Source organism: Myotis lucifugus, unplaced genomic scaffold (assembly GCF_000147115.1).
Source record: "Myotis lucifugus unplaced genomic scaffold, Myoluc2.0 scaffold_207, whole genome shotgun sequence".
NCBI lineage: Eukaryota > Metazoa > Chordata > Mammalia > Chiroptera > Vespertilionidae > Myotis > Myotis lucifugus.
This window is the reverse complement of record NW_005871255.1, coordinates 556,418-568,972: the sequence shown is the minus strand read 5'-3', so window position 1 is coordinate 568,972 and position 12,555 is coordinate 556,418. Positions and strand designations below refer to the sequence as shown.

At 40.8% G+C, this 12,555-nt stretch overlaps 1 protein-coding gene across 1 annotated transcript in view; it reads right to left on the bottom strand.

The window, feature by feature from the left end:
• The window catches only part of RGS6 (regulator of G protein signaling 6), a 463,491-nt gene that overhangs the window by 432,114 nt on the left and 18,822 nt on the right, over window positions 1–12,555 (bottom strand). The window contains exon 2 of the mRNA XM_006097588.3: window positions 5,253–5,356. Within this exon, the coding sequence (XP_006097650.1) occupies window positions 5,253–5,336 (84 nt within the window). The 5' untranslated portion in view covers window positions 5,337–5,356. The remainder of the gene's footprint in view (window positions 1–5,252; window positions 5,357–12,555) is intronic.

Here is a 12,555-nt window from a genome sequence, read left to right as displayed (position 1 = left end):
TGTACTACATCCAAACCCTTTGCCTAATGTACAAGGTTTTCATGATCTGACCCTAAGCTGCCCATCCAGAGCTATTTCTCATCCCTTCATCACAAAAACCCAGTTCCATGAAAACAGCCACTTGAAGCTTCTAGAACTCAGCATACCACATCACAGCTCTGTCCCTCTACCTGTGCTGGTCCTCCTGCCTCCTTCAGTTCTTCTCCCCTTGTCTGCCAGGTTAATTCTAATCATATTTCAAGAATTAAAGCAGGTGCCAAACCCTCTGGATGTCTTCCATGACATCACCATTCTCTCTCCTGGTATGGGCCTCATCACCCTTCTATCTCCTCCCAGACCTTTACAGTTCTGGTCTTTACAAGTACTGCAACTGTCTAAGTACCCATCTCTGCCCCACTGGCCCATGGGTTCATTCAGAGAATAGCCCCCATCTTGAATTCCTAGCATCTAACAGTGTCTGGCTGACAAATGACACTCAATATAGATTTGCTAATGAGTTTCTCATTTTCATCCGGCCTTGGTCAGCAGGATCTGCAGGTTCCCTGACTCACTTGTGCTGGCCTCTACAAGTGCCTTCTATGAATTCCAGAATAATGCCCCATTCCCTGCTTTCTCCCCACCCCTGCCTCTTCCAGGCTAGGGTGCATACTGCTGCCTCTGTAACTAAAATAGTGCCACATTTACTTTCTGGAATTATGCCTAACCCAATCTCTGTCCAGGACTTCAAGGGTCCTAGATCATTAGGGGAAGTGACCTTGGGATGTCAGAGCAACACTAAGGTGAGACCCAGATTCTAGAAGACGAGGAGTTAATAACCAGAAGCTAGCAGTGGCATGCTATTTAACGACCCCTTTGATACACAAGAACACTGGCTTTTTCTTCTTCCTCTAACCTCCTAAGTCATTTGTGACACGATATATTACTGACAATATCCAGTGCTGCTAGTTGAACGTTGTTGCTCCTCTCTACCATACAATCGGTACTGCAGAAGGATAACTGAACAAATATCTTAAATGTTATTAGTAAACCAAACATGACAGCACCAAGAAGATACTTTAACTATTGAATGTTAAATTATTACAACTAAAATTTTTTCTTCCTTTTTAAAATTTTTTTTATTATTTTTACACTTATTTCTATTGTTGAAAGTATTGCAGATGTCACCCTTTTCCCCCCATTAACCCCCTCTACCCTGCACCTGTCCACCCCACCCCAGCCCGAAGCCTTCACCACCCTACTGTCTTTGTCCATGGCTTACGCATATATGCATTCCATAAGTTCTTTTTTTTTTGTATAGCAAAGGTGGAAATTTATTAAAGAACAAGTACAGACTCCCACGTGGGGAGGGGGAAGAGTCCCCTCCATAAGTTCTTTGGTTAATCTCTTCCCACACCCCTCTTTCCCTCTGAGATTTGTCAGTCTGTTCCATGCTTCTATGTCTCTGGATCTATTTTACTCATCAGTTTATTTTATTCATTAGATTTCACATGTAAGTGAGATCATGTGATACTTGTCTTTCTCTGACTGGCTTATTTTGCTTAGTATAATACTCTCCAGGTCCCTCGATGCTGTCTCAAAGGGTAAGAGATCTTTGTTTTTTACAACATAGTGTAAATGTACCACATCTTTTTTATCCACTCATCTGCTGAGGGGCACTTGGGCTGTTTTCAAATTTTGGCTATTGTAAATAACTCTGCAATGAACACAGGGGTGCATATACTCTTTTGAATTAGTGTTTTTAGTTTCTTCGGATATATTCCCAGAAGGGAATTGCTGAGTCATAAGGCAGTTCCATTTTTTAATTTTTTGAGGTAGCACCAACATTTTAAAACTCAGATTCCTAGGACCTAACTCAGACCTATCTTGGGGGTGGGGGAGGGTCCTTTAAGGATCCACATTTTTATCATTTGTATAAATGATCTAATATAGGTTCAAATATCATCACTGCATTGGGCAATTCAATGACCCAGGATCTTTTGGGCTCAGGAATATAAAAAAGGTTAACAGGTCCAGGCGGCTTAATGAATAATTAAGCTTTTCTTTTAAATAGATTTTTAATGGCACCAATACATTTTTCATTCACACCTTTAATCCAAAATGTGAATATGAAGGATGAAAAACTAAATTAGAAAGTCTGTTTAAGTCAATATATAAATCATGCCTTGGAAAAGTACAACTTCTTATGGTTAATGACCTAGAAAACATGAAAAGAAAACGAAGAGTATTCTGAAATGTGTGAGCTTAAGGAACCCACCCATCATTACTCATGTGTCAGAAGGTCACCATCCCAAATGGCATTTAAAAGTCACAACAACATTATGGCCATAATCATCCTGCTTATTACTCGGAAGTTTACCCAAAAGCTCCACTTCTCTAGACTTGGCTTTTTAAATGTCAGCATCTGAATCAACACAACACAATCCAAGCAAAAATTTCACACTGGAAATGTCTGACAAGAAGAAGAGACAACAAACAAGGGAAAGAAAACAACATGAAAGCACTGTTTGCACAGTTTTTTAAATGTAATTTTTGTTGTGGACCTTTACCTAAAGGTCTGGTTTTATAGCTACCACCTTGAATAAGTTATTACACAGAGGACGTCCATAGTAAATGTTTGAATTGACCTTGGTTTCAGGGGTCAGTCTTTAGCTACACCTTGAAGTGAGCGTCCTGCAGTAGGTAAGTGTTGGCCATAGCCAACAGTCTAAGCACTGAGAGTAGAGAACTAGATGAATAGCCCATGTTTCCAACACAACCATGGCTTAACTTAACTAAGTTTAAATGATTCCAGATCCTGGACCCACACTGGCAATAAGTGTATCTTCTTTCTAACAGATTGAACAGATCCAATATCCCTTTTATAGCAATTAACTAATATATCAAATAACATGAACACATACATACCTCCCACCCACGAGTGTGTCATGAGGAAGCAAGGTATATTTCCAAGATAGAAAACTAATGACTAGTGGTCATTTCTTTAAAGAACTACAGCAATTAACAATTTTGTTTCTAAATTAAACAAAACAACAACAAAAAAAAGTCCCCTACTACTGCATAAAAAGTAAAAACTAAGTTCCCACAAACTTGTAGAAAGTTTTCACTTCCACGTAACAGCAAACATTCCAGGGGAAAGGTGTTTGAATGGCATGACCTTTACATTTCCTATTAACCTTTAATAATCCATTGATTTGCAATCTCTTAAATAAACTGAATATATTTGTAATGTTTTCTTGTGTCTTAAAAAAGCAACTCACTGCATGAACGTACATTAGTCAATTTACTAACAGCATCAACATTTACACATTTTATAAATTATTTCCTCCCCAGTGTTACTCTCTCTAAAAAGACCTAAAGCTAAAAGAAAAAGAAGCATTCATTATGGACCACCTCCAGGCCAAGCAGGATGTCAGACGCCTTATTTACTATTTAAATGAATCTTCACAATAACCCCACGAGGTACTATCCTTCTTCCCAAGTTATCTTTCTTCTTTGTATAAATGAAGAAACTGAAGTTCACAGAAATTACAAAAGTGACTCAAGGTCACACCTCTAAGAAGTGGCGAAGTTGCAACTTTAACCCAGGTCTGACTCCAAACCCCATGTTCCTGCAAGCCTGGCATAGGGTCTCTCTGTTTGGGGTGGTTAAGAAGGTAATGATGAATAAAAGTATTTCCATTATTCATATGGCTAATTGGCTAGCCCGGTTAAACTATTTTTTTTAACACAACTTAATAAGCATCTCTCTTAGAAACAGGTCATCAAAGCAGCCTCTTGCAAAGCAAAGAATTAAGGAACTTGAGACTGGAAGCAGGAACAGTTTGAGAGTTCTATTTTTACTCAGAAAAGAGAGAAATTCACCATACTGATCATCCAGAAATATCTAGTTCAACACTGCCCATATGATGACCAGAGATCGAACACAGAGTCTTATAGAATACACAGAACCCAGCAGACAAGTCAAATATTTAGTAAAATGAATGAACATTAACTCCTTTGTCTTAAAATGTAATATAGTTAGGTTAAATCGTCACAAACAAACATTAGAAAGGTATATAAGCAGTTATTTCCTTAAGTTCAGTATGCACACAAATAAGTTATGTGCTATATTTCCTTCCTTTAAAATGTACCCTTCCAAATGTCTCTATTTGAATTAATAACATCAATGTCTTTCTATAACCCAAGGTCAAAAAACCCAGTCATCTCTGATTCTCTATTCACCTCCTAACTCCATATTCATTTCGTTTCCAAGTCATTTTTAATTCTGACTCTTTAAAGCCTCTGCTCAGTCCTGCTCAGTTCTGAAGGGCATGTCCCCTGCTAGATTAGTGTCCTCCTTACCTTTCTCACAGACACAGAAACAACCCTCCTGGAGCCTGCAATCTCCCCTGATAACAATGCATTTGCCTCATGGGGGCAAGATTCATAATCCCAAACAGATGCTGATTTACAACTCCCAGCACATGAGTTTCCCATGATTAAATTGCCTATGATTCCACATGCTAAAAATCTGGCCCCATCCAGCCTGTCTTCCCCAAATCATACCTTCGTTTACATCTAGTAATTCATCCTATGCCCAAACTAACTGATTCTGGCGGCTGTTCCCTTTCTCCAGCTCTTTGCCTGTGCAGAGCACATCTCACCATCTGGAATGACCTTCTTGCCAAATAAGCACTCTTACCCATCCTTTAAAATTGAGTTCAAAGACCATTTCTTCACAGCCCATCCCTGACCTCTGAGGCTGGAGTAATCTTCCCTCCTCTGCAATTATGTAACAATACACCTACACTTCTCTTTTGGAAATGAATGCATAGACTCTATTACAGTTACTTGTATATCTCTCACCAACTGTAAACATCTTATACGTACCTCAGTGTTTCCCATAGCACCTACACCAGTTCTTATACATACTATCAGTCTGAAGAACATTCATGTAATCAATGTTACAGTAAGGCTTTTACACCAAAGGAGAATATGTCTCCATCTGTATTACATAGGTGATCTTTGAGTTTAAAGAAAACAAAATCACATAATATTTTCCCAAGTATTCAATACCAAGTATGACAAAATCTAACTGCCTTGAATTTTAGAATTGGAAAATCAGATATGAGAAGCAAACGATATTCTTTTATCAGTCGAGGCAGTCCAGGCAGAAAACATTTGTTGAGCTGTCAACCATCGGTCAACCCCACACAGAACACAAACACACACACAACACAGCCAGCATCACAGCATTTAACCAGATGCCTTACTTTGCGGTAGACTATCATATTTGGAGAACTGTCCTCTGGGTCGGCAGTTGCCACTGCTCTTTGCTCCCCGGATCCCTGAGCCATCCTGGATGTCTTCACTCACGCTGCAAAAATAAATTAACAGGTCATTAAGACATGCAAGAATTACTAGTATATAAAGAGAGCTTTGCAATGCAAATAACCATGCATCTTTGGGCAGGTGGCATGAAAACAAAACATGATGTAAGAAATTACATGATTGTTGACTTATTGTCCACATACATCCTTCTAATTCCAAAGCAACATATTCTTTATTTTTCAGCCCAGAACTGTGCACCTCAGGGGTAATCATATGCCATCTCCTGAAGATGAATGAAACCATTCATTTTGATGTTGATTTTTTTTTACAAAGCTCACTCTATGATTAATTCTATGCATTAAAATATGAATATTTTATCAGGGAAATGCAAATCAAACCCACAAGGAGATACTGCTTCATACCCACTAGGACGGTTACAATAATAAAAACAAACCCTCAAATAACAAGCATTGAAAAGGACATGGGTAAATTGGTACCCTTGTACATTATTGATAGGAAATGGAAAACATTTGGTGGTTCCTCAAAAATTAAACATAGAATTGCATATAACCTGACAATTCCACTGCTAAGAACTGAAAACAGGTATTCAAACAAACACTCAAACATGAATGCTCATAGCAGCACTATTGCCAAAATACAGAAATAACTCAATGTCCATCAACTGATGAATGGATAAACGAAATATGGCCTATCCCTACAATGGAATAGAATTCAGACATAAAAAGTAATAAAGCACTGACACATGCTACAACACAGATTAATCTTGAAAGCATCATGCTAAATGAAAGAAGCTAGATACAAAAGGTCACTGCAATTGACTGAATGTTTGTGTCCCCTCAAAATTCACATGTTGAAATCCTAATCCCCAATGTAATAGTATTAAGAGGTAGAACCTTTGGAAAGTGATGAGTGCCCTGGTAAAAGAGGTTCCAGAGAGCTCTTTTATGAACCAGGAAACAGGTCCTCATAAGACACCAAATCTGCCCAAGTTTTGATCTTGGACTTTCCAGTCTTTAGAACTGTGAGAAATAAATTTCTGTTGTTTACCAGCTATCCAGTCAATGGCATTCTATTACAGCAGCCTGAACGGACTAAGACAGTGACATATTGTAGGATTCCATTGACACAAAGTATATATAATAGAGAAATCTATAGAGACAGAAAGCTGACTGGTAGATACCAGCAGCTGTAGAGAGGAGAGATTGGGGTGACTGCTTAACGGAAGTGGGGTCTCCTTTAGAGATGATCAAAATAGTTTTCAACTAGATAGAGCTGATGGCTGCAGAAAACTGTGAATATACTAAGTGCCTCTGAAATGTATGCTTTAAAATGGTTAATTTTATGAGCATTGTTATGAATACAGGAAATGGGCTGTGAAAAAGACAGTGATGACAGAAGAGAGACTATTACAATTTAAAATAAGAACTCACGCATTTTTGAATTTCACCTCAATTAAGAAAAATGAATGTTTTTAATTTGACCTTTTAAAACATCTGAGAAGATAGCAGTGAGACAAGGACAACATAGGGACTTTTTGAGTAAAGAAGTAAGTTCAGTTCTTGGCATGAAGTTTTATTTGCTGGGTGACCTTGAGCAAATCAAATAACCTGTTGGGTGTTGGGTTCCTTTGTTAATTTTCTTTTTTTATATATATTTTTATTGAGTTCAGAGAGGAAGGGAGAGGGAGAGAGAGATAGAAATATCAATGATGAGAGAGAATCATGGATCGGCTGCCGCACACTGGGGATCAAGCCCGCAACCGGGCAGGTGCCCCTGGCTGGAATCGAACCTGGGACCCTTCAGTCCACAAGTCGACACTCTATCTACTGAGCCAAACCAGCTAGGGCTGTTAATTTTCTTTTAAAATGTACATGTTTAACATCTACTGTGCAGCTAGAACAGCCGTGGGCAAACTACTCCGGCCCGTTTGAAATGAATAAAACTAAAAAAAAAAAAAAGACCGTACCCTTTTATGTAATGATGTTTACTTTGAATTTATATTAGTTCACACAAACACTCCATCCATGCTTTTGTTCCGGCCCTCCGGTCCAGTTTAAGAACCCATTGTGGCCCTCGAGTCAAAAAGTTTGCCCACCCCTGAGCTAGAACCATGCCAAGGCACCTTCCTCTACGTTGCTCTCATCAGTAAAATGTGACTTCCACTGACTACTCACAGGTAAGGGTCAAATAAATGAGTGTAAAAGTATCCCATAAAGCCATAAAAGTCCTATACAAATGTTATCTCTGATCTAAGAGCCTGTCTGGGTTATTTGCACAAAATTCATAAGCTTTTCATCAAAGAAACTTTTATAAATACCATGCTCGACAGAAAAGGCCATTACAATTTAAAAAACACCTCAGGAAACATTTTATTATAAAACTAGAGGCCCGTTGCACAAAGAGATTTGTGCAATAGGCCTTCCTTCCCCTGGCTGCCAGCACCGGTTTCCCTCCGGCACCCAGGACCCAGGCCTTCACTCTGGCCGCAGCGGAGAAGCCAAGCCTCTTCAGTCTTCAGTTGCCTTCAACCTTCAGTCTCCGCTCCTCGCCTGCATATGCAAATTGACCGCCATCTTTGTTGGGTTAATTTGCATACTCATCCTGATTGGCTGGTGGGCGCAGCGGAGTGACACCAATTTGCATGTTTCTCTTTTATTAGTGTAGATAAGTTGGTACCAAAGGTCATTCAATAAAAATAAATTTGGGCAAAAAATGGTGAAGAGACAGGAATTTGTAATTTATGCTAAGAATTTAATTACCCAAGATATCCCATTTGAATAATGTTAATTGCTTTCTTCATCATTTATGAATTAGGATGCATTTTAAAAGCTAGATTACATGAAGAGATAAAGAGCATCATTCTAAAATCTCTATCCACTGCAATATCAGTATTTCTATGAATATAGTACTACATGGAAACACTGATTATTATTCTAATCAGTAGCTTTGAAAGTTAAGTGAACGACACACTGTTTATTTATAAATAACTACTTATTTGCCTTAATACAGAATATGACTGAGCATGAAAAACAAAATTTGAGTTCATTTATGTATGCTCATTTGTCTAAGTAACAGAGCCATTTAGGGCTCCTATTGCTTTATTTTAAAACGAACACTTTCACTTTAATGAGTATATTATCTTCCACCTAGAAAACTGTGTTATAACAGTAAGGTTGGAAATGACCTAGAAATAATCATGTCAGTCTTCCCTTTGCCTTTCCCTGACTCTCCTCCCTGCCCCCCAACAGAAACATTTCTCCGTGTTAAAGCAGGCTGATGTCCCAGGATCTGGACTGCTAAGTAAATGCGGTTAGGAATTCCAGTGAGTCTAGTAATGTAATAGAAGGGCTTCTATTTTGATTCTTCCATCAACTCATTTTGAAACTCAAGCTAGTCATTTACCTTTTCTGTGTCTGTAAAATATCATTTCTAAAATACATTCTAGTCCCTATGTCAACAGTTGTTAGAGCTGAGTGTAAAACCTGCATAGGTAAGGATGTTCTGATTAAATTCATTGACTATAAAGCTGGTGTTCATGAAATTAAAGGAATAGATTCTCACTCATTACAATATGGTATAAAATATTTATTTTTAAATGAAGTACAATAGAAATAGGAATATTTTAAATTTAGTGGTAGAGGAAAACAAAACCTTCTTCATGTTATTTACATATACTACATGTATACCAGTATACACATAGTAAATTATTCAGGGACTTTGATTTTAATATTTGAAGAATGTGAATGTTTTTCTGAAAATACAACTACATTTCAATAGAGTCCAGTGGTTCTCAACCTTCCTAATGCCGAGACCCTTTAATACAGTTCCTCATGTTGTGGTGACCCCCAATTTCATTGTTACAAATTGAACATAATTAAAGCATAGTGATTAATCACAAAAACAATATGTAATTATATATGTGTTTTCTGATGGTCTTAGGCGACCCCTGTGAAAGGGTCATTCAACCCCCAAAGGGGTCGCGACCCACAGGTTGAGAACCGCTGCAATAGACTCTACAAGAAGAGACAAGATCGTTTCGTGGTTACAAGCTGGCCTATGTCATCAGACGGATCTATGTCTGGGTCCAGGCTCCACCACTTACTAGCTGTGTGATCTGGGGCAAGTTACTTTACCTCTCTGTGCCTTTGTTTCCATATCTGTCACAAACCTGTCTGAACTGGGATGCCTGGTTCCTCTACCTAGTCTGCAACTAACTAGCTGTTGGAACCAGGTTAAGCCACAGCTTCTCTGCACCACAACTGGACATTGGCTATAAAACCCAGCATCCTTAGTATTCCCTCCAGTTCTGACCTAGAACTCAGAACTTCCAATTTCTAAATTTCCTTCAAAGACTCACCAGAATGTTCCACGCTACCTCTCTTCCATCACCACTGCCTATATGCTAGCCCAACTCCTCTATTCGTGACAGTGCTCCTGCCGAGCTTCTCAAAAATCACAGAACTGGGGGTTCGCTTTCCTTCCCAGCCTTAGCATGCCTCCCCCTGAAGCAATTCCTGTAATACCACCGCCCACCACTAGGTGCCACAAGACAACATTTATTCTTGGAGCAAACACTGAGCATCCACTCCCAAGGCTTGGTGCTAGGCCCTGGAGAGAGAAAGATAAATCGGATACAAGTGCTCTCATTACAGTGTTCAGAGTCCAGCAGGGGAGACAGACATGTCCACAAAAGCAGGACATTGTAATGTGTGGGTATTCCGTTATAACAGAGCAGGAGGAGGTGGTGCCACCGAGGTCAGAGCAGGATGAGCGGGAGTCGAGGGAAGGCAGAAGAGGACACTGGAACCAGGTGATGACATAGGCATGGACATCTAAAGACCCAGCAGTATAGACGCGCAAGGAGAGAAAGAACACATGAAGATGATGTGATCTCAAGGAGAGTAAGTGGGAGAACAGCCAAATGTGGAGAGTGAAATAACAGGGCTTCTCACCTGTCTGGAGTCATGACTTGGTTTCCTTGTTTATCAGAGGGCTCCTCTATGAGAAAGCCAGTTCTACTGAGTGGAGTCTCTGTCAATGGGGTTCACCCTATATCCCTGGCATCTAGAACAGGGCCTGGCACAGAGTTGGTACTCAAATATTTTTGAATGAATAATGGAACTGATAAGACTCTGCCAAGATGCAGTGAACTCCTTCGGGAACACTCACCTAGATGGCAAGCCATTAAAACTGGCCAACAGAGAGGGCTCTTTATCCACAAAGCCCTATGTATGGAATCACACATGACTTTCCCCAGGGTGTATGGATATGGATCAGCCCTGAACTCAGGAACCCACTTTTGGAATCCATGAAAGACATGTGGGAGGGTGGGAAGTATAGTGAGGAGAGCTCCTTTGAATAACAGAACAATTGAGCATCTCTGACTCAAGCTCTGATTAGCAAATCTTTTGAAAGTTGGGAATGCAATTTACTCCAAATTTATATTGCATTTGGAGCTCTTAGTTATGACAAATGCCAGCTGTTTTCCTTTGTAATGGCAGCTTCTCTGGAACAAGCTAAGCTTAGAGTCCAGCAGATAACAATGCCGGGCAGAGCAGGTAGGCAAGACCCAAGAATGTGGAAAAGGAATGGGCTTTGCAGTCAGACCATGAACTGCATCTCAACTCTGCCACACCAAGGCTGCTGTGGGCCTTTGGCAATTGACTCCCCCATCCTCAGCTTCCAGCTCTTCACCTGGAAGATGAGAACCTTCTACTCTGCAGGGTTGCTTTTGAAGAATAAAATAAGTCATGTAAATTGCTTAGCAAAAAAATAAAAATGAAGGTAGCAACTGACTAGCAGTCTTGCTCTGTGCCAGTGTTTGGCCAAATGAAATCCCCAGGCCACCTGCACCAGAAGGACTGGAGACGCCCTTCCCCCATCCTCACGTATTCTGCCTGGGTGCATAGGAGAGGAAGCCGGGGTGACCTCTACAATTACACCACAATGCCATGAAAATCATGGTCACATGCAGCTGAAAGCCTGAAGATGTCACTCCTGCCGCTCTTAGTGCCCAGTCCTCACAACTCCATGCAGGAGAATGTCTTGTAGGAGAGGTAATCACATGCTGGCTATAATACAGTCTGAACATTTATGCTGCCAAATAAGAGTCCTGTTGATGTTACTGCCTCTCCTCCATGTTATATCAAATTCATATTGTTTGCCTCAGCCCATTAAAACCCAATGGATTTTTTCCTGACATAGGCAATGTTAAGCTCTTCAGAAAAAAAAAAATTTTACAAGACGTGTGCTAGCTCAGTAGTGCAAGCTTGTTTATATAGTTTTAATCTGACTGAGTGGGCAGGAACCTCAAGGGGAAAGAAGGAAGAAAACAGCTATAAAGAACAAATAACTCTTCCTGTTATAGCAGAGTCTGCCAACATGACATTTCCTATATGCTCCAGCCTCCGATGATCAACGACAGATGGAGTGTCTGTTTCAGGTAATCACTAAAGATCTGAAAACAAGGTGACAGAGCTCAATGCCCAGGGGCCAATTTTGATGGCAATGCCAGGTACCCAGTATTTTACTGAGATATAATTGCTTAATCACTTCAGGTCTTCAGTTAGAATTCCGTGGTTCCCAAAAGCTGATCAAGGACCTGAACCTGACTAGCAGACTCAAAATCACCTGGGGGAGATTCTAAAGACACATCTTCCTGATTGCCATGCTCCAGAAAATCTTTTATTATTACTAGAGGCCCAGTGCATGAAATTCGTGCACAGGTGAGGTCCCTAGGCCTGGCCAGTGATCAGGGCGGATCAGGACCATCTCACCCAGTCCTGATCGGGTCCGGGCGATTGGGGCCTGCTGGCTGGGGAAAGGGACAGGAGGAGGAGGGACCGCGGGAGGTTGGCCAGCCAGGGGGAGGGACCATGGGAGGTTGGCTGGCCGGCCAGGGGGAGGGACCAGCCAGGGGTAGGGACCTTGGGAGGTTGGCTGGCCTGCCCCTATCTCGTTATGTAGATGTGCTGAGGTAGCTGGCAAGCAAAGACCACAGACAGAGTGCCCCAAAATGGCCTGAACACCAGCTATGCTCTGAGGTGAAAATACAGCTCTATTTTGCTGCCCGCACTCGGGCCACCTCACTCTCCCTGGGGCGGAATTGCTGGCAGACAGACAGATCGTCTCTCCTACCTCAGCTGCACATTTTCTCGGGGCTCCACCCCCAAGCATGATAGGTAGCGGGCTTTCGCCAATGGTGGCACACCGCCATAGGAGCGC